Source organism: Dryobates pubescens, chromosome 1, assembly GCF_014839835.1.
Source record: "Dryobates pubescens isolate bDryPub1 chromosome 1, bDryPub1.pri, whole genome shotgun sequence".
In the NCBI taxonomy this organism is placed as follows: domain Eukaryota; kingdom Metazoa; phylum Chordata; class Aves; order Piciformes; family Picidae; genus Dryobates; species Dryobates pubescens.
The window spans coordinates 59,014,411-59,038,854 of NC_071612.1; the positions used below are offsets into that span (position 1 = coordinate 59,014,411).

Genomic DNA, 24,444 nt, shown 5'->3' on the forward strand with positions numbered 1-24,444 from the left:
ATGCTGTTCCTTCCTCAAGGATCTGTTCCTAAGAGAATTCTTCCATTCCCTTTGCCTGGGCTGTCAGCTGTTGTTCTTTACTCCCATTGTGCTTTGCCAAAGAGAAGCTGTTGGCTGGGTTTACAAACAGTCTGCTCAGCTACCTGTGAGCTGAATCCTTCCCCAGGATGCTTTGCTAGTGATGAACTCTTTGCCAGTGGCCTGATGCACTGACAGGCTGAGCAGTCTGAGCAGTGCAATTGGCTTTGCTGTGACCCTGCTGCTGCTGCTTCCTTCGTTCTTTGTGTCTGGCTGCATTTGAATTCCTGTCTCCAATTCCTGCAGCCACTGGGAGCTGTCCATTGCGAGCTTCTGTCTGTTTTGCTGGTTAGTCTCGTTTCTGAGGAGCTGAAGGGGTTAATTATGCCTCCTCTTTATGGCACTCTCTTCATTGCTGATTGCTCTCTTTGCCCCCACGTGGACTTGTTGGAAGCCCAGGAGAATTAGAGCCTGCTGGTGTGTGGGTTCAGTGACAGTGCAGTGCCTCTTGGGAGCAATCTTTGTTATGTTTTAGTCACACACTCTGTTAGTAAGAGGTTGTGTCACATTTATTTTCCTTTGTCTGCATTCCCCATTGCTCCATGTCTCCCTTCAGTCACAGGTTCTCCTGGCATTAGCTTCTCTTTAGGAAGCTGGAAGGTTCTCGTTCAGCAAGTGATCATGAAGGGGTAGAGTCTGATTTGAATTTCTGGTTCTTCTGCAGCTCTCTCTTGATGAGATTACTTAAGGTCTGCCAGAGGGTTCTGTGCAAGCTGAGCACAAGCTAAAGCACTTTGAACTTCATTCCATCTTTCTCAGTCCCAGTTCCTCAGGGTGGGTATTTTCTAAACCAGTTTAGACTTTATGGCCTTGGAGCAGCAATTCTTCTACCAGGAATTTCAAGTGAAGACTTTAATCTGTTGTGTCCTCTGAAACCAAGTCAAAGATTTTTGCTTTGCTACTTTTCCTTTTTGTTTTTTTTTTAATGATGGTGCATCCCAAGCTGCTAGTGGGACTTGCATGTTCTCCCCAGTGTACCATGCAGGGCTTCGCTGCTCATGAAGCATCCCACACCACAAGCCCGTAAACCATCGGTGAGAACTGAACCAACCTCTTTGTCTCGCTGGGTCCGGGCAGGTTTTCTTGGTAACTGATCTCAACTTGCAGGGCATTGTGAAGAGAGATGAAGTTGTGTTCAGGGCTGCCAGGAGCCGCAGAATCCCCATCCTGATGGTGACATCTGGAGGCTACCAGAAGAGGACAGCGCGGATCATTGCCGACTCCATCCTCAACCTGCACAGCCTGGGGCTGATCGACAAGGAGCTAGCAACCGGTGGGGCTGGAAACCCCAAGGTAGAGCAGATGATTAGAGATTCTGCTAAAGACTTATGCAACTTGTCACTGCAGTGACAAGGTCCTGGATTTTAGGGAACAGCTTCCTGGGTTAGGAGCAGGAAGTCTCCGCATTGTTACCGGGGTTAGCAGAACATCCTTCAAAGGCTCAGCATGCCTGTAAAACACCACAGTAGGGATCATGAGCAGCGTCTAACTCCTGGAGCAAAGCAACAAATCCTCTTAAGCTCATTGAGACCTTTCCTCACAGCTGCTGCCTTTTGGCTTCTAACATCACTGTCAAAAGCTTGACCTGCTTCTTTCATTGCTAGGGGTACTCCATGATGTGGAAAGAACTGTGCCCAAAGACTGCCCAGGCTTCCTTCAGATGATGCCGTTTGGACTGTGGTGGGAGAAATAGGAACTAAGCCTACTGGCATCTTGTGCTGTTTGGTTGGGGGTTTTTAGCTGCTGCATTGTATTTGTTGCCTTTTAAATGGAAATGTTGTTAGAAAAGGCGTTCTGGGCAGGCTTCACCTCTTGGTTTAACACTCAAGTGAAGTGCAATAGTATCAAACCAGTTCAGCTGGGAAGCTTTCAAACCACAGCCTATGACAACAAGAGATCATTAATTTCTGGTTTCCGGCTTTTGTTGGTAGTGACTTAAATGCTCTTTATAAACACCCTGAGAAGTAAACTAGGAAATGCCCTTGGCTGGGTGTGAAAATGAGGCAGGAGGGCTCAGCATTAGCACTCTGGGCTTTGTCTCTCCTGAAATGAGGCCTGCCATGTGAAACACCAATGGTTACTATGCATTGTAGATCACAGAGAAGCTACAACAAAGTCAAAGCTAATTTCAGAGTTCTGCAAGTCCTTGCAGGAAATCTTCAGTAGAAGCCTAGGGTATCTTTCATTGTTGTCAGCTTGTCAGCTACAGGACAGCTGGAGGGTCCATCTGGAGGGTTCTGCTCCCCAGCCAGTGCTGTGGTTTACATTTGCTCCAAGAGTAATGGTACTAACTGCAGGCAGAGTCGGTGCCCAAGCTCTCACATCTACAGATAGGAACACAGTGCCGCTGCCACGGTCAGTTCCCGTGCTGACTTTATCTGGGAGCTTCCAGGAGGACGTGGGAACAAAATAGTGCACAGAAGGCAATTCAGTGCCCCAGCTGTAAGGTCTGGGCTGCTTTCAGTCAGTGCATTTTGCATGAGGTACTCTTTGTAGCCTTGGGTTGCAAAGCTACTAAGCTGTGTATTTTGCAGCGCTTTTTTCAACTCCCAGGCACTCTATTGATTTGCAGCACAGGTTTCGCTTCACCTTCAGCTTTGAACCTTTCTGTGAAGGCCCCCCGAGAGTTGTCCTGCAGTAGAATGGGTGTGCAAGGCTGTTTAAGGCATGTTTGATTTTCATTAGAACACTCACTTCCCTGGCTGTGGATTCTGAGATGGGTGGGCTTAGTTCTGTGGCTAAACTTGCACAGCTGCTATCAATATTTGCTTTGAAGCAGCTCTGACCTATGGCACTGATCTTGAGCTGCAACACTGTCCATAAAAGCACTTTGACATTTCTCCCTAGCAGGACCATCAGAGGGCAACTAAGGGGGAGAGTTCTTTTTCCTATGCTGTCTGCTGTTCCTGACAGGTGGTGTTCCTTCCTATCATTTGTGCAGAACTAGGAATTCCATTTCTATGGACTGGAGCCCTGCCATAGCACCATAGGATCCTTCTCCAAAGTGTTTTCTGTTTGCCTCAACATGGTTAGTTTATTGTCCCTCAGAGGAGATTAAAATGCTGTTAAACAGTGCTGGCTGACGTTTCTTTTCACTTCACATGATCTGGCCTGTCACAAGCATTGAACCATAGAATCACAGGATGGGTTTGGTAGGGAGAGACCTTCAAGATCACAAGTCCAAGCATTCTCTCTGCCAAGCCTGGTGCTACACCGTGGCCCTCAGTACCATATCTCTGTGTGTCTTTGAGACACCTCCAGGGATGGGGATTCAATCACCTCCCTGGGCAGCCTTTGCCAGGGTTTGAGAACTCTTTCAGCAAAGTTTCTCCTGAACTCCAACCTCAACCTGCCCTAGTGCAACCTGAGGCCATTTCCTCTTATCCTATCACTTGTTACTAGGGAGAAGAGACCAACCAATGGAGCAAAACTAGAAATGGGAAGCTTCAGATTGGATGTTAGGAAGAGGTTCTTCCCCAGGAGGGTGGTGAGAGACTGGCACAGGTTGCCCAGGGAGGTGGTGGAAGCCTCATGCCTGGAGGTTTTTGCAGCCAGGATGGATGTGGCTGTGAGCAACCTGCTGTAGTGTGAGGTGTCCCTGCCTGTGGCAGGGGGGTTGGAACTGGCTGATCCTTGAGGTCCCTTCCAACCCTGACAATTCTGTGATTCTAAATCCCACCTGGCTCCAGTCTCCTTCAGAGAGTTGTAGAGAGCTGGGGTCGGTCTAGTGGTACCAGGATGGATCAGGATGAACTAGGGGGCTTGGAGGTGGTGGAGGCCTTTTGTGGTAGGTTGAGAGAGGGCCTAGCTCTCCCTCCCCCACAGAGTAAGAAACCACAGCTAAACTCAGTCAGAGAAGCAGACTATATTTTACAAGCATATATAGGAAGCAGATTATATATAACACAATATATACATGTATTTACAATATATATACAGAAATATACTGCAAAGAAAAATAACAACAAAATTCCCTCCTCAGGGAGGGCTTCCCTCCCTGTAACCCCCTCTCTCTCCCCCATACCTCCCTTTTTTCCCAAAAAGGGGTATAGAGAGGGAAAGAAAGGGAGTTAGTAAGGAAAGGAGGTGTTACTAAGCTTTAAAAGCACATGCAGAATTAGTTTGCTTATCTCAAGGTCAGCTCCGCTTAGTTTGCTGAGAAGCAGGCAGGGAGAGAAGCAGTTCAGGCTGGCACGGAGGACAGGCTGAAACCCAAACTCCGAAAAAATTCCAACTGCCCTACAATTTAAAGTTGCATTTTGCCCCGTCACCAATGAAATTCGTTTAGAATATCATGTTTTCTTTTTCATACAAAAACATTCAGCCAGTGTCCCAGTACTGTCTGTTTTCTTAAAGGCACAGCCTCAAATGGTCACACCTTTGGGCTGGGTGGGTGCTTATCCTGGTTGGACGTGACCAGGCCCAAAACAGGTTTTAGTAAGAGCCCTAAGGAGCTGGGGGAGATAGACAAAAGAAAACATGTACCAATAAAAAGCCAGCCAAACCTGTTTGGCCAGTATCTTGACCACTCACCACTGTGCTGATGCCCAGAAGGTGATTGGTGAAGTTTCAAATCACTTTTCTGCCAGTGGTCAGTTTTGTTTCAAAACAGCAGTTAAATAGAGGGGTTCTTCAGTAACCCGGCCCTGTTTTTTTTCCTTTGGCTCTGGCTTGACTTCAGCCTGCGAGGTGTGTGCTACTCGCCCATCCCCTTCCACCAGCATCCACCACGTGTGCTCCAGTTTCGCTTTGAGTGTTGGGCAGCGTGCTTGGATCCTATCTTTTTACTTTTCCTTGGCTTTACAAAATTATACCGAGAACAGAGTTCTGGATTATAAACTTCCCTAACCGCTGCTCTCAACACCACATCTTGGACTGATTTGGAATCTCCGGACTGAATATTGCTTTGTAAGTGATTCTGATTATTGAATTCATAAAGCATATTGGACATTAATTTCCTTCTCACCCTCTGCTTTTGCTCCACCAGGGAGCAAAGGAGACCAAATTTGTTACTGAATCAAGAATTGCGGCTCCTCGCTCTCCCTTTGACTGTGAGTTTGATATCAGGAGTGTAGTTACTCTAGATCAAATTCTTCCTCCAACTAAAGTGTTCACATCATTAGAATTACCAACATTTTGTGTAAGTGATTCCCCACCAGATACCCGAACCTAAACAAATTGTAAATAAGTTTATTAACGTTTGGTGCGGAAAATTGTTATTAATAAGTTCATCCCTTCTGTTAATTGATCATCCTGCTTATCAAGCGCTAGTAGCCTTATTTTCTGAATTAATTCAATTCAAATGGCGCAGATCGAAGCAGGGTATCCAATGCTGGAATACTTACATAAAATGGGGTACTCTATTAGACATTCCAATTTAGAATGGGCTAGATATAATTGCAAAAATCCGAATGCAATCATTAAAAAATTGGCTGAGAGTGCAACTGACCTATGTTGTGAACCTACAGTCGAAAGATATGCTGTGGTGCTGGGCTCCTGCATAAGTCAATTGCAGAGAGAATTTAAATGTTATGAGGAAAAGATTCATTCTTTGAAGGAAATGAATGATGACTTAGATAGAAAATTAATGGAGGAAAGAGCACAGAACCAGATACTCCATGATTTATCAACCGTACAAACTAAAGAAATTAAAGGGGCAAGGGTAGCTCTAAGAATGCAAAGCGAGCTGAGCCCCAAACTTCATAATCTTGGAGGGAACCAAAAGGATGAACGGGTGTTAGCTGCCGGGCCCCATTCACCGACTTCTCCTACCTACTGGCTGCCCAAGCCGCAAGCAGTGGACGCTAACTGGGTAGGGGAACCGAGTCTGCTGACAACGGTGGAGACGATGATGGCGAACTTCTCCACACTGTATACGCCAGGAGGAGAACCATGCGTCTCGCCACGGTGGGCCGTTCCCTACTCAGCTCTAATAACCCCGTACCAGCTGGGAGCTTTTACCGCTTGCTCTACAGCCATGCGACAGGCGCGAGCCTCGCTGCAAAACCAGCCCATGCCTGCCGCTTACCCAACGAGCCGGCAGCCCGGATCGAACCCCTTCACCCCACAGCCAGCAAGTCTACATCCCAGACCACCCGCGGATCATCTGGTAGACGCAACAGTGCATCCCAACGCAGGCAAACCCCAAAAGAAAAAAACTACGACTGCCCGATCGACACAACCCCCTTCGGATCGCAGCTCCAGGGAGGCTAGCTCGGACGAGAACACCGCAAGAGAACGGAGCATCCGCCCCGTGATCAAACAGGAGATCACAAAGAGTCACCGCGGCACCACAACCACCACGTGGATTCGTCCCTACTCCAATTCGAAACTGAGTGAGATACAGGAGAAATTTACCTGGGAACCAGAAGAATCAGTTACTGACTTTTTACTTCAAGTCTCAAACACGGGAGGTGATGAAATTTTTTGAGTGACAAGGAAGCAAAAGGCAACTGAGGGCGTGAGGTCTTTCTGTTCCCAGGGCCAGAGGGAAACCTTTCTTTAACCACGTGAATTGCCTACTGGGCTGGCAGCCTCTTCAGAATAGACAGGGGGGAACCAGATGAAGTGAAAGTAAACAATGCACCTGAACTGTTTGTAGCTATTAGGAAGCCTGCCTGCGTACAGGCGATGCACCAGAGATCACTTTTTGACTCTCCCCTGGATGCCCCGACCGAACCTTTGCTACTTAAGAGTCTTATTAGGGGCATGCCTGCAGCCTTAAAGGCACATACCAATGTATTAAAAGGACGGATTGAACAAACACTTGAGTGAAATCTTGACCCAAGAAACACCCCAGAGCACGTTATGACTTGGCAGGAGCTTTTAGTGGACCTTTCCTCTAATGGCAAGGACCTTGGATACACAGACCATATGCTTGCAGCTAAGTCAAGCGAGGGGATACACCAGTATGGCACAGGCAGACACAATGATGTGACACCACCAAATGGCAGTACATGTGAGGTTCGCCCAGCAAAAGCATTCCCCCAAGCAAGCCCCCGCAGCAGCCCAGAGCAGAATCGACACTACAACAGAGGACGACAGGACTACTACAGAAGAGACAGTTTTCGCAATGAATTTAAAAGAGCCTATTCACCGCATGGAAGCTGGTACCAGCAAGCACTCGCTTTGGGAGTGGCTGAGTATCGTTTGAAGCAGGTGTCAACCCAGCAAATCAAAGAAATGGTGATCATCATGACAAGAAAAGGTGATCAGAGGAGAGAGCACCACAGCAATAGCCCCCCAAAGCAGTTTCACCAAACAAGGGAACCAACCCTTTTCTGCCTCGACCCCGGAGTCCCCAGGACAATCAAAAAAACTAAACACGTCGGCGATCAATCCAGGCCTCCCTCACCGCTTCATACACGCTTTACAATGGTCTGAAAATAGGGCCCTTCTCTTCTCCCCAACGGCATTCAAAGGTACTGAAAAGAGGTATTCTGAATGGGAAAAGGGACTCTTGTCCCTAACCGGAGCCGTCAAAGAGGTGGAGAAGCTGTGCACTACACAGGATATTATGGTACAAGGCCCTTTCTTTCTGTTAAAAGTAATCCTTAAAGGAACTCCTCCACCAGAGTGGATTGCACAGAAAGCCACAGTGAGAAAGTGGTATGCCTACTTGGAAGGGATTGCGCAGCTTATGCGTCTAAGAGAAGGGCCCACGAAAGTGTCCAAACTGCAACAGCCTGTGAATTTAGATGCTGTTCTATTATGCCAGCCATACAAGCCATCCCCAATTCAGGTAGCGCCTGGATTGGCCATAAACTCCAATACAGAAGGAGTATGGTTCACAGACGCATCCTCCTGTAGAGTGGGATCACAATGGCAATATAAGGCTGCAGCCCTGAAGATTGGCACAGGCCAAACTGTAACTGAAGAGGGTGAAGGCAGTGCACAAGTAGGGGTAGAAGCGGTTTCAGACTTAACGATGGCTGTAGCCACCAGTGCAACCACAGGAACCCATATGATCGAGGCTCTCAGGCATTGGTTCAGCATTCTGCCAATGCCTGGTGTGTTCAAAGCAACACTGGGTCACACTTCACCGCAGCCTCAGTACAGGACTGGGCTCGAAGTGAAGGGGTCAAATGGGTGTGCCATGCCCCATATTACCCCCAGGCAAATGGCATAGTGGAGAGGACAAATGGTCTCATAAAAAACATGCGAATGCATCTAAAGGTAATTGGAGTACACGATTGGCCCGAGCAATATTCATTGTCAATAACCGCTGGGGAAGCCCCAAAATAAAGGCATTCTGCACAGCTGAACCAGCAATGAATGTTAACCAAGTGCCAGATGAGCCAGAAGGTAATACACCACCATCACTGTTACGAATTCAAGCAGGTCAACCTGTGTTAGTTAAGGTGCCATCAACTGGCGTAGTCTCTATGACACTGGCCAGGCCCAGAGGGCTGTATGCCTGGGAAGCGATAGACATAAATGGGAAAACACACCGCATCACTCCTCAGTTGGGTGCTTTGCTCCTGGAGGCAGCACCCCCTATACCTTACCACCTCAAGCACATTTCTTTATTGGCCGCATGAAAACAAGCAGCCCACTGGTGCCAGGCTGCAGCACAGCACTGGCAGCTGCCAGAGGGAGACCGTTTTGGTTGGGGCTGCCACTGCAACGTGCTGGGCTGCTCGAGTGGCACTCCGATAGAGAGGGATAAACTGGGGAGCTTTGAGGGGGTGGAGAGCTGTGGGCTGGGTGGAGGCTCCACTGTCAGTGCCTCCTAAGGCTGCTGCAGGCTCGGCTCTGCTCTGAGATGGGGCTTGCAGCTGTGTCAGGGCAGCTCCTCCAGGCTTGAGGCAGAGCTGCCTGATTCCAGCTGGGCTCCTGACTCTGCAGAGGCTTTCCCGGGGAGAGGGGAGACTGCCCAGGTGCTCAGTTGCAGGTGGCAGGTTGTGCCCGGCCCCGGCACAGAGCGGGAGGCACCGAGCCCCTGCCAGCCTCAGCGCGGGCGGCGCCAGGAGCCAAGGCTCTGGCATTACCCTTCCCTGGCACTGCACAGATCCTCAGCTGCAAGCCTCAGCACACAGTCACAAGCGCCACAGCGACCCATGCCACACAACACTATTTGCAGCACAGAAAGGAGGAGCCCCTGTCTGACTTGCTGGGCTCTCTGCCCTGCTGGCTCCTCCAAGGGGGAAACCAGTTCTTCTTGGGCTGCTTTGGGGACATGACAGGCGTGTTGGCTGGCACCAAGATGGATGGGGAGGAACTGCTGGCAGTTGAGGCGATGGAGGGCTGGGAGGCAGTGGAGAGCTGAGAGGTGATGCAGGGCTGAGAGGTGATGGAGGGCGATGGAGGGGATGAGGTGACAAGGTGGCAGCCATAGGTGGCCAGCTCTGCCAAAGCTGCAGAGGGGCCTGGGCATCTCTTGGCTGGCACCTGGCAGCTCTCCAAACACACTTGCCAGCCACGTCCAGCAGCCCTGCAGGAGCAGTGGATGGCCCTAGAGACGCCCCTGGGGGCTCTCTCCCCAGGAGAGCTCTCAGGCACCCAGAGGAGCCCTCGCTGAAGCAGGGGAGGAAAAGCCACCGGCCCCAGCCCAGGCTTCCCGGGGAGCAGAGGCAGCTGGCCAGGAAAGGCTGCACCAGCGCCGCTCACTGACCTGCTCCCCGCGCTTGCAGTGGAGCTGCGTGGAGAGGCCTGGCTTGGAGGGCCACCAAGAGGAGGAGGAGGTAGAGCAGGGCCATAGCTCCTGCTCTCACACCACACCAAAACTGCTGCTGCTGCTGCTGCAGCAAATGCCACCTCTGTGGTCTCTGCTGCCGCCGCTGTCACAGTGGAGCCCAGGGGCAGTGTGGCTGTTTTTTAACAGCTGCTGAAGCACTGTGGGGCTCTGTGACAGCAGAGTCCCTGCTGTGACATCAGAACCCTCCTGTGACCTCCCTGCCCTGCTGAGACCCATGGGAGGTGCTTGCAGTGCATTCATGGAGAGCTGCTGGAGTACAGCTGGGCATCTGCCCTCCTGGGCATGGGAGCACATCTCGGTGACCAGCTACGAATGAGGTCAACCCTGCTCCTGCCTGCACCTCACTCCTGTAGGGAAGGGTCTGTCTCTAGGGCTTAATGCTCCACAGGAGACAGAGGAGTCCTGTACAACCGGCTGAGGAGACGGAACCCTCAGGGCCCGCCGAGAAGTTCTCGAGCAGAGCTCCGCTGCTCATCACATCACTGCAGGAACAGACAAGACTGCCGGCAAAGAGAAGGTTTGCTTCTATAAAAGGGATAACTCCGTAAGGCGCGAGGGGACGCCCTACACGGGAGAGAGGCATTTATTGCACCCCCAGGTAAAAGAGCTCTTGGGTTGGGACCAGGGGGGTCCCAAAGGTAACTATAAGCATTGTTTATATATTATGAACAGTGTTTGTAGTGTGGGACCAGGGGGGCCCTGACCCTGCTGCTGCTCTTAACCTGTGCTCCAAGAACCGCCCCTGGAGCCGTGCTCCCCGGCTCCCCTCCAATGAGGGCTGAGTGGAGGCTCCACTGCTATTGTCTCCAATGGCCGCTCTGGGATCTGCTCTGAGATGGAGCCTTGAGATGTGTCAGGGCAGCTCCTCTGGTTCTCCAGCCTGGAGGAGGAGCTGCCCTTTTCCAGCTGGGCTCCTGAATGTGCACAGGCCTTCCTGTGGAGAAAGGAGACTGCTGAAGTCTCTTCCTGCCTCAGTTGGGTGCTTTGCTCCTGGAGGCAGCACCCCTCACACCTTACCACCTCAAGCACATTTCTTTATTGGCCGCATGAAAACAAGCAGCCCACTGGTGCCAGGCTGCAGCACAGCACTGGCAGCTGCCAGAGGGAGACCGTTTTGGTTGGGGCTGCCACTGCAACGTGCTGGGCTGCTCGAGTGGCACTCCGATAGAGAGGGATAAACTGGGGAGCTTTGAGGGGGTGGAGAGCTGTGGGCTGTGTGGAGGCTCCACTGCTACTGTCTCCAATGGCTGCTCTGGCATCTGCTCTGAAATGGAGCCTTGAGGTGTGTCAGGGCAGCTCCTCTTGTTCTCCAGGCTTGAGGAGGAGCTGCCCTTTTCCAGCTGGGCTCCTGACTCTGCAGAGGTTTTCCTTTGGAGAGAGGAGACTGCTGAAGTCCTCAGCTGCAGGTGGCAGCTTTTGCCCAACCACTGACCACAGCAGCCTGAGTGGAAATGCTTCCTGGCTTTGAGCAGCCATGGAAGGGAGCAGTGGGGAGGAAAAGGACATGACTCACCCTTAGACTTTCTTGAGGCAGTAAAAGGCCACTGCAAAGCACAACCCAAATGCAAGGATAATGAAACAGCTAGTTTCTTGGAGAAACTTAACAGGAACGATTTAGCTAAATTTTACACCATTATAATGCAGAAAAGCAGCACCTTGCTGTCAGGACAGCAGAGACTCACCCCCAGGATACCAGCCAGGCTGCAGTGGGAGAGGCACCTGAGATGCTGCAGAAGTCCTCCCTGAGGGCACATCTGTAACTAAACACCCAGAGAACCTCCAGTGAGCTCTTGACATCTGCCTGAGCAGAACTGAACCCCAGGAGCCAGCAGGGGCTCAACCAAGCAGAGGGCACCACGGGCAGGTGTGCATCCTCACCAGGCTGAGGTGCCCGGCTGGGTGTCCCTTGGGCTTGGAGCTGGCAGCTGCCAAAGGCAGGAGAAAGCCAGCACCTACCTGTGCCTTCTGCTGGAGCCTCAGTGCTGGAAGGCACCTGGGAAGCTGGGTGGCCTTGGCCTCCAGGCAACCATGCAAATAAGCAGAGGGGAGAAGAGCTGCTGTGGCACAGCTGCAGACACTTCTGCAGCAGGCAGTGGCACTGAGGGGCATTCAGAGCCGGGCACCCCACGGCACTCAGCTCTGCCCTCCGCCGAGGAGCAGCCTGCAAAGAGCTACAGCCTGCCTGCAGTGGCACTGTGCTGGGACCAAAGTAAGCTCTGAGCTCAGCCCCAACAAGCCTCCTGCCTTGGCAGCCAGCACCAGCAGCACCTCCTGCTCCAAGGGCCACAAAGAGCTTCTCAAAGTCAAGCACCATGGGGGCCATCACTGAACCCCACTGACTACCTCTCTGCTCCTCTCCATGGCTCCATCATGGAAGGAGCAAAAGAGAAAGGGTTCAGCTGAGTTTCACATGAATAGAGCACAGAACAGCAGTGCTTGGTGTGAGGTCAGCAGACTCACCCCTGCCATGCCCACGGGGTGGCAGTGGAAGAAGCAGGCGAGGAGCTAGAGAAGTCCTCCCTGGGGGCACAGCTGTAAGCAAACAGAAGGTTGATGCCCCCCAAGGACTTAACCCAGGGGTTGTTCTCAGGCTCAAGGAGAGGCCAAGCTCTTGGGAAACTCTCAAGCCTGACAAGCTCTTAAGGCAATCTCTACATGAATAAGCTCCTGGCACACTGTTGATGTTTGGCCCTTCAAGGAATGGCCATTGAGAACTCACCTCCAGGCTGTACCCAGGGCTCCACACCTATGTCCAGCTCAGGAGCTGGAAGATGCCTGAGCTCCTGACCCCCAGCTGGAAGCAAGCAGAGAAGAGAAATGTTTCAGTGCATGTTGGGATCCACTCCTGCCTCAGGGAAATGCAGGCACTGCAAGGGGATCAGGTGACAAGGTGGCAGCCATAGGTGGCCAGCTCTGCCAAAGCTGCAGAGGGGCCTGGGCATCTCTTGGCTGGCACCTGGCAGCTCTCCAAACACACTTGCCAGCCATGCCCAGCAGCCCTGCAGGAGCAGTGGATGCCCCTAGAGACGCCCCTGGGGGCTCTCTCCCCAGGAGAGCTCTCAGGCACCCAGAGGAGCCCTCGCTGAAGCAGGGGAGGAAAAGCCACCGGCCCCAGCCCAGGCTTCCCGGGGAGCAGAGGCAGCTGGCCAGGAAAGGCTGCACCAGCGCCGCTCACTGACCTGCTCCCCGCGCTTGCAGTGGAGCTGCGTGGAGAGGCCTGGCTTGGAGGGCCACCAAGAGGAGGAGGACGTAGAACAGGGCCATAGCTCCTGCTCTCACACCACACCAAAACTGCTGCTGCTGCTGCTGCAAATGCCACCTCTGTGGTCTCTGCTGCCGCCGCTGTCGCAGTGGAGCCCAGTGCTTCATACACGCTTTACAATGGTCTGAAAATAGGGCCCTTCTCTTCTCCCCAACGGCATTCAAAGGTACTGAAAAGAGGTATTCTGAATGGGAAAAGGGACTCTTGTCCCTAACCGGAGCCGTCAAAGAGGTGGAGAAGCTGTGCACTACACAGGATATTATGGTACAAGGCCCTTTCTTTCTGTTAAAAGTAATCCTTAAAGGAACTCCTCCACCAGAGTGGATTGCACAGAAAGCCACAGTGAGAAAGTGGTATGCCTACTTGGAAGGGATTGCGCAGCTTATGCGTCTAAGAGAAGGGCCCACGAAAGTGTCCAAACTGCAACAGCCTGTGAATTTAGATGCTGTTCTATTATGCCAGCCATACAAGCCATCCCCAATTCAGGTAGCGCCTGGATTGGCCATAAACTCCAATACAGAAGGAGTATGGTTCACAGACGCATCCTCCTGTAGAGTGGGATCACAATGGCAATATAAGGCTGCAGCCCTGAAGATTGGCACAGGCCAAACTGTAACTGAAGAGGGTGAAGGCAGTGCACAAGTAGGGGTAGAAGCGGTTTCAGACTTAACGATGGCTGTAGCCACCAGTGCAACCACAGGAACCCATATGATCAAGGCTCTCAGGCATTGGTTCAGCATTCTGCCAATGCCTGGTGTGTTCAAAGCAACACTGGGTCACACTTCACCGCAGCCTCAGTACAGGACTGGGCTCGAAGTGAAGGGGTCAAATGGGTGTGCCATGCCCCATATTACCCCCAGGCAAATGGCATAGTGGAGAGGACAAATGGTCTCATAAAAAACATGCGAATGCATCTAAAGGTAATTGGAGTACACGATTGGCCCGAGCAATATTCATTGTCAATAACCGCTGGGGAAGCCCCAAAATAAAGGCATTCTGCACAGCTGAACCAGCAATGAATGTTAACCAAGTGCCAGATGAGCCAGAAGGTAATACACCACCATCACTGTTACGAATTCAAGCAGGTCAACCTGTGTTAGTTAAGGTGCCATCAACTGGCGTAGTCTCTATGACACTGGCCAGGCCCAGAGGGCTGTATGCCTGGGAAGCGATAGACATAAATGGGAAAACACACCGCATCACTCCTCAGTTGGGTGCTTTGCTCCTGGAGGCAGCACCCCCTATACCTTACCACCTCAAGCACATTTCTTTATTGGCCGCATGAAAACAAGCAGCCCACTGGTGCCAGGCTGCAGCACAGCACTGGCAGCTGCCAGAGGGAGACCGTTTTGGTTGGGGCTGCCACTGCAACGTGCTGGGCTGCTCGAGTGGCACTCCGATAGAGAGGGATAAACTGGGGAGCTTTGAGGGGGTGGAGAGCTGTGGGCTGGGTGGAGGCTCCACTGTCAGTGCCTCCTAAGGCTGCTGCAGGCTCGGCTCTGCTCTGAGATGGGGCTTGCAGCTGTGTCAGGGCAGCTCCTCCAGGCTTGAGGCAGAGCTGCCTGATTCCAGCTGGGCTCCTGACTCTGCAGAGGCTTTCCCGGGGAGAGGGGAGACTGCCCAGGTGCTCAGTTGCAGGTGGCAGGTTGTGCCCGGCCCCGGCACGGAGCGGGAGGCGCCGAGCCCCTGCCAGCCTCAGCGCGGGCGGCGCCAGGAGCCAAGGCTCTGGCATTACCCTTCCCTGGCACTGCACAGATCCTCAGCTGCAAGCCTCAGCACACAGTCACAAGCGCCACAGCGACCCATGCCACACAACACTATTTGCAGCACAGAAAGGAGGAGCCCCTGTCTGACTTGCTGGGCTCTCTGCCCTGCTGGCTCCTCCAAGGGGGAAACCAGTTCTTCTTGGGCTGCTTTGGGGACATGACAGGCGTGTTGGCTGGCACCAAGATGGATGGGGAGGAACTGCTGGCAGTTGAGGCGATGGAGGGCTGGGAGGCAGTGGAGAGCTGAGAGGTGATGCAGGGCTGAGAGGTGATGGAGGGCGATGGAGGGGATGAGGTGACAAGGTGGCAGCCATAGGTGGCCAGCTCTGCCAAAGCTGCAGAGGGGCCTGGGCATCTCTTGGCTGGCACCTGGCAGCTCTCCAAACACACTTGCCAGCCACGTCCAGCAGCCCTGCAGGAGCAGTGGATGGCCCTAGAGACGCCCCTGGGGGCTCTCTCCCCAGGAGAGCTCTCAGGCACCCAGAGGAGCCCTCGCTGAAGCAGGGGAGGAAAAGCCACCGGCCCCAGCCCAGGCTTCCCGGGGAGCAGAGGCAGCTGGCCAGGAAAGGCTGCACCAGCGCCGCTCACTGACCTGCTCCCCGCGCTTGCAGTGGAGCTGCATGGAGAGGCCTGGCTTGGAGGGCCACCAAGAGGAGGAGGAGGTAGAGCAGGGCCATAGCTCCTGCTCTCACACCACACCAAAACTGCTGCTGCTGCTGCTGCAGCAAATGCCACCTCTGTGGTCTCTGCTGCCGCCGCTGTCACAGTGGAGCCCAGGGGCAGTGTGGCTGTTTTTTAACAGCTGCTGAAGCACTGTGGGGCTCTGTGACAGCAGAGTCCCTGCTGTGACATCAGAACCCTCCTGTGACCTCCCTGCCCTGCTGAGATCCATGGGAGGTGCTTGCAGTGCATTCATGGAGACCTGCTGGAGTACAGCTGGGCAACTGCCCTCCTGGGCATGGGAGCACATCTCGGTGACCAGCTACGAATGAGGTCAACCCTGCTCCTGCCTGCACCTCACTCCTGTAGGGAAGGGTCTGTCTCTAGGGCTTAATGCTCCACAGGAGACAGAGGACATGACAGGCGTGTTGGCTGGCACCAAGATGGATGGGGAGGAACTGCAGGCAGTTGAGGCGATGGAGGGCTGGGAGGCAGTGGAGAGCAGAGAGGTGATGGAGGGCTGTGGGCTGTGTGGAGGCTCCACTGCTACTGTCTCCAATGGCTGCTCTGGCATCTGCTCTGAAATGGAGCCTTGAGGTGTGTCAGGGCATCAGCACTTCTCCCTAACATTTATAGCTCAGGTCCCCACTCCTAGGCACCCCCAGACTGCTGCAGAGCTGTGGGGGCCATTCCTGCAGATGAAGCTGTGTCAGTGCCACTGTTGGTCGTACATCTCCAGACTGCTTTTTTTGCAGTCAGGTGTATCAGGTGCTGAAGCAAGGCCTCTTCTACTGCCTGGTGGATAGGCCTTAGGGATCAGAACCAGGCTCTAGAGTCTCATTCCTGCAGAGGTGATGTAGCCAAAGCTCTTGATTGCTGTCTCTGCACATTTGCCTGAGTGAACCAAAATGTGAAATTAAAACTGTAGGAAGAGAGGAGCTGGTGCATTCCATTGACCTTTGCATCAGGGAAGCACTGGAACTTGAATCTGTGTAGGATCCATTCTTTAATTCAAGTGTAAATCAGAGCTGGGAATGTCTCATATTCCTCATCCACCTGTCACTGAAACTTCATTCCAAAACCTTTCAGCCAGCAGGCTCCTCAGTGCTGGCACCGCTGCTGCCTGGCACACTGGCTGGATGCTGAGAGAAAAGGAGCACAGAAAGAAGTTAGAGGTGAGAACTTTGCTTTTAGTTTAGTTTAAACTTGAACATGAGGGCAATCAGCAGGAAAGGTTAGAGAGTAAAAAATGCTGGCTGGCTGTGTAAATGAAGAGTGTCAGAGGAACAGAAGTCTTCTCACTGGCTCCAGCACCTCCACATCCCTCTGGGATTGACGAGACCAAAACTGGACACAGCACTTGAGGTGTGGCCTCACCAGAGCTGAGTCCCAGGGGACAATCCCTGCCCTGCTCCTGCTGGACACAGCATTTCTAATCCCAGCCAGGATGCCTTTGGTTTTCTTGGACACCTGGGCACACTGCCAGCTCCTGTTCAGCTGCTGGGGGTCCATGAGCACCCCCAGGTCCCTTTCTGTCAGGCAGCTTTCCAGCCACACTGCCCTAAGCCTGCAGCATTGCTTGAGGTTGTGGTGCCCCAAGAGCAGGCCCTGGCACTTGGCCTTGTTGAAGCTCATCCTGGTAATGTTGGTCATGGATCCAATCTATCCAAGTCCCTCACCAGAGCCTCCCAAGCCTGATGCCAATCAACATTCCACCTAACTTGGTGTCATCTGCCAGCTTAGTGCTGACACAACTCTGTGTCTTCATCAAGGTTATCAGTAAAGATATGAAACAGAAGTTGTCCCAACACTGAGCCCTGAGGAACACCACTTGTGACCAGCCACCTGCTGGACTGAGCTCCATTGAGCAGCACTCTCTGGGTCCTTTCGCCCAGCCAGGGCTGTATCCGGCAAAGCATTGCTCAGCCAAGCCATGAGCAGCCAGTTTGGCCACGAGAGCTCTGTGTGGAACAGTGCCAAAGGCTATTCCAAAGGCCACGTTGTCGTAGTTTGGGCTGGGTGCCCTCTGCTACAGGGGTGTTTCCTGTGTCCAGAAGTCCAGCCTAGTGGGTGGACACAGGAAATTAGGTATTTCTACCATAATCCCTTAGAATACATAGAATAAACCAGGTTGGAAGAGACCTTCAAGATCATCGCGTCCAACCCATCAACCAATCCAACACCGCCCAAACAACTAACCCACGGCACCAAGCACCCTGTCAAGTCTCCTCCTAAAAACCTCCAGTGATGGCGACTCCACCACCTCCCCAGGCAGCCTATTCCAATGTGCAATCACTCTCTCTGTATAGAACTTTTTTCTAACATCCAGCCTGAACCTCCCCTGGCACAGCCTGAGACTGTGTCCTCTTGTTCTGGTACTGATTGCCTGGGAGAAGAGACCAACATCCGTCTGTCTACAACCTCCCTTCAGGTAGTTGTAGAGAGTAATAAGGTCACCCCTGAGTCTCCTCTTCTCCAGGCTAAGCAACCCCAGCTCCCTCAGCCTCTCCTCGTAGGGCTTATGTTCCAAACCCCTCACCAACCTTGTTGCTCTTCTCTGGACTCGTTCCAGCAAGTCAACCTCCTTCCTAAACTGAGGGGCCCAGAACTGGACACAGTACTCGAGGTGCGGCCTAACCAGTGCAGTGTACAGGGGCAGAATGACCTCCCTGCTCCTGCTGGCCACACTGTTCCTGATGCAGGCCAGGATGCCACTGGCCCTCTTAGCTGCCTGGGCACACTGCAGGCTCATGTTCAGTCTACCTTCGACCAGCACCCCCAGGTCCCTCTCCACCTGGCTGCTCTCAGCCACTCTGACCCCAGCCTGTAGCTCTGCATGGGGTTGCTGTGGCCAATGTGCAGAACCCGGCACTTGGATGTGTTCAATCTCATGCCGTTGGACTCTGCCCATCTGCCCAGCCTGTCGAGGTCCCTCTGCAGAGCCTCTCTACCCTCCAGCAGATCAACTCCTGCCCCCAGCTTGGTGTCGTCAGCAAATTTACTGATGATGGACTCGATGCCCTCGTCCAGATCATCAATAAAGATGTTAAAGAGCACAGGGCTCAGTACTGATCCCTGGGGCACACCACTGGTGACTGGCCTCCAGCTGGATGTGGCACCATTCACCACCACTCTCTGGGCTCGGCCCTCCAGCCAGTTCCTAACCCATCGCAGTGTGCTCCCATCCAAGCCATGGGCTGACAGCTTGGCCAGGAGTTTGCTGTGGGGAACCGTGTCAAAGGCCTTGCTGAGGTCCAGGTAGACTACATCCACAGGCCTCCCCACATCCACCAGGCAGTCACCTGATCATAGAAGGAGATCAGGTTGGTCAGGCAGGACCTGCCCTTCCTAAACCCATGCTGGCTGGGCCTGATCCCTTGGCCATCCTCTAAGTGTTGTGTGATTGCACTCAGGATGACCTGCTCCATAATCTTTCCTGGCACTGAGGTTAGGCTGACAGGCCTGTAATTCCCTGGCTCATCCAACCGGCCCTTCTTGTGGATGGGTACCACGTTGGCCAGCTTCCAGTCAGCTGGGATTTCTCCAGTGAGCCAGGACTGATGAAAAATCATGGAGAGTGGCTTGGCCAGCTCATCTGCCAGCTCTCTCAGCACCCTAGGATGGATCCCATTTGGTCCCATGGACCACTTGCACCACTATAGATTTTGCGGTGGGGTCTGGCACTTCCTCTTTCCTTCCCTCTCCGAGACTTGGTAACTGGGGGAGAGATCTCCCGGCCATGGGCCTGATTGGGCCCAAGGCCACAGGGGGATGGGCAGTCTCAGATCTGGCCAGCTGAGACCAGCCTAACAGTAGGAGGGGGGAAGGAGGAGCCCTGGGGGTTTTGGGTGCACCCTCAGGTGGGGTTTGGGGTCTTTCTGGGTTTATTTTGGTTTCTTTCTTGTCACTATGTTTTCCTTTTTATGCACACTCACTGTTCTCTATTTAAACTCTCCACTACTTGTGCAATCAGTTTGTTTGAGTCGTTATTTCTGTGCGTGGTGGGGAGGGGGTTTGCCCCAACCCATTACATTTTGGCGCACCAACGTGGGGCTGGCTGTTGTGCCCACTCTGCAGATCGATTGCAAAAGATGGAGAGTTTAAATTTAGTTCTGGGCGTCGGTTTAGGTTTGGCAGTTGGGGGCTCAAGTTTTGTTGCTGGGGCGATCGTGTGAGTTCTTGTGGATGGCGGGGGACGCCTGGTGCGCTCGGGGTACCGCTTGAGAACGCGGAACCTGCCCTTCCCCTACGGCGGGGAGCGATGTGGGGGAGGGGCAGCGGCGAACAGATCAGAGTCAGGTCCGTTCTCGCTGCGGGGATAGAGCCAGCCGCTGCGAGCGGGCGAGCCAGCTCCCGAAATCCCGGGGGGCAGACGGGGACCCCAGCCGGAAGGCCGTTTTCAAGGGCTCTGAGAACGCGCTTATGGCTTCCGCTGGGAGAGCCGTTTGAGTGTCCGAGGGGTGGAGGTTATTGTGATTCTGTGCCGCGGCGGTAGAGGCGGGCGGAGCCCTGCTGTGTGCCGAGTGGTGGCAGCGGCGGGCCCGGCCGTGCGCTCGGAGGAGCGGCGGCGGTGGCCCCGGCCGTGCGCTCGGGCTGCAGTAGGTGCCGGCTCTGACTCTCTTTCCCCGACTTTCGGATGAGCTCCGAAAATGGCACCGAGCGCCTGGTTCCGCCTCCCTTTTTCTTCAGTGGGCTGTGGCGCAGCTCCTCCCTCTTCCGGGGGGGGTGGGGGGCGGGGGTTGTGCAGCCGGATGCTGTCCTGCCTCGGTACGCGAGCGCCCAGTGGGGGCGCGGAGTGCCTGTGACATGTATCCGTGTGGTTTCGGACCGCGGGTGAAAGCTGTCGGCTGCGCCACCCTGGATGGATTGAAAAAGGCAGTCGTGGAGCCGGATTGTTCCGACTGGCCTGCCCCAGGGGTGGAGAATTTGCCGCTGAGTATGAGAGTAAAGGCTCAGCTGAGAAGTTGTGAGGCTTTTCCAGGTGACCAGGATGCCCAACGAATCCATGGAGAACTTGCACCGCAGAAGAGTGAACTCTGCATCGCTGGGAGGTTCCATTGGATGAAGGAAGAAGAACTGGAACGGACAGACACTTGAGCCTGAATGAGAGACTATTGGGGTGGACGCCCAGATGAAGATATGGACTCCGCCGGACATGTCATCAGAAGCTTTCTGATCTGATGATGTGTTTGGGTGCAGGGATTGTGGTATGAAATAAGGGGTGGCTCCTGACGTAGTTTGGGCTGGGTGCCCTCTGCTACAGGGGTGTTTCCTGTGTCCAGAAGTCCATCCCAGTGGGTGGACTCAGGAAATTAGGTATTTCTACCATAATCCCTTGCACCACTATAGATTTTGCGGTGGGGTCTGGCACTTCCTCTTTCCTTCCCTCTCCGAGACTTGGTATCCGGGGGAGAGATCTCCCGGCCATGGGCCTGATTGGGCCCAAGGCCACAGGGGGATGGGCAGTCTCAGGCCTGGCCAGCTGAGACTAGCCTAATAGTAGGGGGGGGAAGGAGGAGCCCTGGGGGTTTTGGGTGCACCCTCAGGTGGGGTTTGGGGCCTTCCTGGGTTTATTTTGGTTTCTTTCTTGTCACTATGTTTTCCTTTTTATGCACACTCACTGTTCTCTATTTAAACTCTCCACTACTTGTGCAATCAGTTTGTTTGAGTCGTTATTTCTGTGCGTGGTGGGGAGGGGGTTTGCCCCAACCCATTACACAGGTAGACAACACTTGGCCTTGTTCAGTCTCATCCAATAGGGCTCAGCTCCTCGATCCAGCCTGTCCAGGTCTGTCTGCAGAGCCTTTCTGTTTGTCTCAACATGGTTAGTTTATTTTCCCTCAGAGGAGATTAAAATGCTGTTAAACAGTGCTGGCTGACGTTTCTTTTCACTTCACATGTATCTGGCCTGTCACAAAGATTGAACCATAGAATGACAGGATTGGTCTGCTTGGGAGAGACTTTCAAGATCACAAGTCCAAGCATTCTCTCTCTCTGCCAAGCCTGGTGCTAAACCATGGCCCTCAGTATCATATCTCTGTGTGTCTTTGAGACACCTCCAGGGATGGGGATTCAACCACCTCCCTGGGCAGCCTGTGCCAGGGTTTGAGAACTCTTTCAGCAAAGTTTCTCCTGAACTCCAACCTCAACCTGCCCTGGTGCAAACTGAGGCCATTTCCTCTTATCCTATCACTTGTTACTAGGGAGAAGAGACCAACCAATGGAGCAAAACTAGAAATGGGAAGCTTCAGATTGGATGTTAGGAAGAGGTTCTTCCCCAGGAGGGTGGTGAGAGACTGGCACAGGTTGCCCAGGGAGGTGGTAGAAGCCTCATGCCTGGAGGTTTTTGCAGCCAGGATGGATGTGGCTGTGAGCAACCTGCTGTAGTGTGAGGTGGCAGGGGGGTTGGAACTGGATGATCCTTGAGGTCCCTTCCAACCCTGACAATTCTGTGATTCTAAATCCCACCTGGCTGCAGTCTCCTTCAGAGAGTTGTAGAGAGCTGGGGTCGGTCTAGTGGTACCAGCTGGGCTCCTGACTCTGCAGAGGTTTTCCTGTGGAGAGAGGAGACTGCTGGAGTCTCTTCCTGCCTCAGTTGGGTGCTTTGCTCTTGGAGGCAGCACCCCTCACACCTTACCACCTCAAGCACATTTCTTTATTGGCCGCATGAAAACAAGCAGCCCACTGGTGCCAGGCTGCAGCACAGCACTGGCAGCTGCCAGAGGGAGACCGTTTTGGTTGGGGCTGCCACTGCAACGTGCTGGGCTGCTCGGGTGGCACTCCGATAGAGAGGGATAAACTGGGGAGCTTTGAGGGGGTGGAGAGCTGTGGGCTGGGTGGAGGCTCCACTGTTAGTGCCTCCTAAGGCTGCTGCAGGCTCGGCTCTGCTCTGAGATGGGGCTTGCAGCTGTGTCAGGGCAGCTCCTCCAGGCTTGAGGCAGAGCTGCCTGATTCCAGCTGGGCTCCTGACACTACAGAGGCTTTCCCGGGGAGAGGGGAGACTGCCCAGGTGCTCAGTTGCAGGTGGCAGGTTGTGCCCGGCCCCGGCACAGAGCGGGAGGCGCCGAGCCCCTGCCAGCCTCAGCGCGGGCGGCGCCAGGAGCCAAGGCGCCAAAGCCCCACACGCCCCAAGGCGCCTCAGGGCCGGCCCCGCGCTCCGTGTGGCGCTGCGCGGCTCTGTGTGGCCGCAGCCAGGGCAGGGCCGCCAGGGGAGGCGGCGCCGCTCCAGGCCAGGCCCCGCTGCAGACGCTGGGCTGCTCTCGCTGCTCCCAGCCCTGACCCTGCTGCTGCTCTTCACCTGTGCTGCAGAACCGCCCCTGGAGCCGTGCTCCCCGGCTCCCCTCCAGTGCCCTGGCAGCACGGCAACGCGCTCCAGGGAGGGACATTTCAGAGGCCTCTGGGGACTTCTCTCCTGCCTCAGCTGGGTGCTTTGCCCACCCCCACAAGCTCTGGCATTACCCTTCCCTGGCACTGCACAGATCCTCAGCTGCAAGCCTCAGCACACAGAGACAAGCACCACAGTGACCCATGCCACACAACACTTTATTTACTTGCAGCACAGAAAGGAGGAGCCCCTGTCTGACTTGCTGGGCTCTCTGCCCTGGTGCCTTCTCCAAGGGGGAAACCAGTTCTTCTTGGGCTGCTTTGGGGACATGATGGGCGTGTTGGCTGGCACCAAGATGGATGGGGAGGAACTGCAGGCAGTTGAGGCGATGGAGGGCTGGGAGGCAGTGGAGAGCAGAGAGGTGATGGAGGGCTGTGGGCTGTGTGGAGGCTCCACTGCTACTGTCTCCAATGGCTGCTCTGGCATCAGCTGTGAAATGGAGACTTGAGGTGTGTCAGGGCAGCTCCTCTGGTTCTCCAGGCTTGAGGAGGAGCTGCCCTTTTCCAGCTGGGCTCCTGACTCTGCAGAGGTTTTCCTGTGGAGAGAGGAGACTGCTGAAGTCCTCAGCTGCAGGTGGCAGCTTTGCCCAACCACTGACCACAGCAGCCTGAATGGAAATGGTTCCTGGCTTTGAGCAGCCATGGGAGGGAGCAGTGGGGAGGAAAAGGACACGACTCACCCTTTGACTTTCTTGAGGCAGCAAAAGGCCACTGCAAAGCACAACCCAAATGCAAGGATAACGAAACAGCTAGTTGTTAACATTCTGCTGGTTAGAGTGCGCACTGTGACCTTCAGAAAGTTCATGTCCATGAGGCATGGCTTCTGCCAAGGAGTCTCAGCATTTCCACTTATGTCTGTGCCCATATCTAGAGGAGCAATGGGAATGTTAGTCCATCCTGTGCACCCCAGGCAAGTTTGCAGCACATTCTCTCTGCCAGGAAGTCCTCTTTCCCTCCAGTGCCGGTGCCTAGAGACACTCTCCCAGTTTCTGGGAGGCTCACAGCTAAGGCAGAGGCAAGGGCACCCAGCCTCCCTCCCTGGCCTCTCCAGTCCCTCCAGTATTCTATGCAGTGATTCAGAGGCCTGTGGTGACCACCTTCCTGCCTCAGTTTGGTCCTTTGCTCTTGGAGAAACTTAACAGGAACGATTTAGCTAAATTTTACACCATTATAATGCAGAAAAGCAGCACCTTGCTGTCAGGACAGCAGAGACTCACCCCCAGGATACCAGCCAGGCTGCAGTGGGAGAGGCACCTGAGATGCTGCAGAAGTCCTCCCTGAGGGCACATCTGTAACTAAACACCCAGAGAACCTCCAGTGAGCTCTTGACATCTGCCTGGGCACAACTCAACCCCAGGAGCCAGCAGGGGCTCAACCAAGCAGAGGGCACCACGGGCAGGTGTGCATCCTCACCAGGCTGAGGTGCCCGGCTGGGTGTCCCTTGGGCTTGGAGCTGGCAGCTGCCAAAGGCAGGAGAAAGCCAGGACCTACCTGTGCCTTCTGCTGGAGCCTCAGTAATGGAAACCACCTGGGAAGCTGGGTGGCCTTGGCCTCCAGGCAACCCTGCAAAGAAGCAGAGGGGAGAAGAGCTGCTGTGG

General features: G+C 53.9%; 1 protein-coding gene across 1 annotated transcript in view; it reads left to right on the top strand.

Annotated features, from left to right (window-relative positions):
• The window catches only part of HDAC11 (histone deacetylase 11), a 41,759-nt gene extending 39,472 nt beyond the window's left edge, over positions 1–2,287 (top strand). The window contains exon 10 of the mRNA XM_054166473.1: positions 1,186–2,287. Within this exon, the coding sequence (XP_054022448.1) occupies positions 1,186–1,428 (243 nt within the window). The 3' untranslated portion in view covers positions 1,429–2,287. The remainder of the gene's footprint in view (positions 1–1,185) is intronic.
• The last annotated feature ends 22,157 nt before the right edge of the window (positions 2,288–24,444 follow it).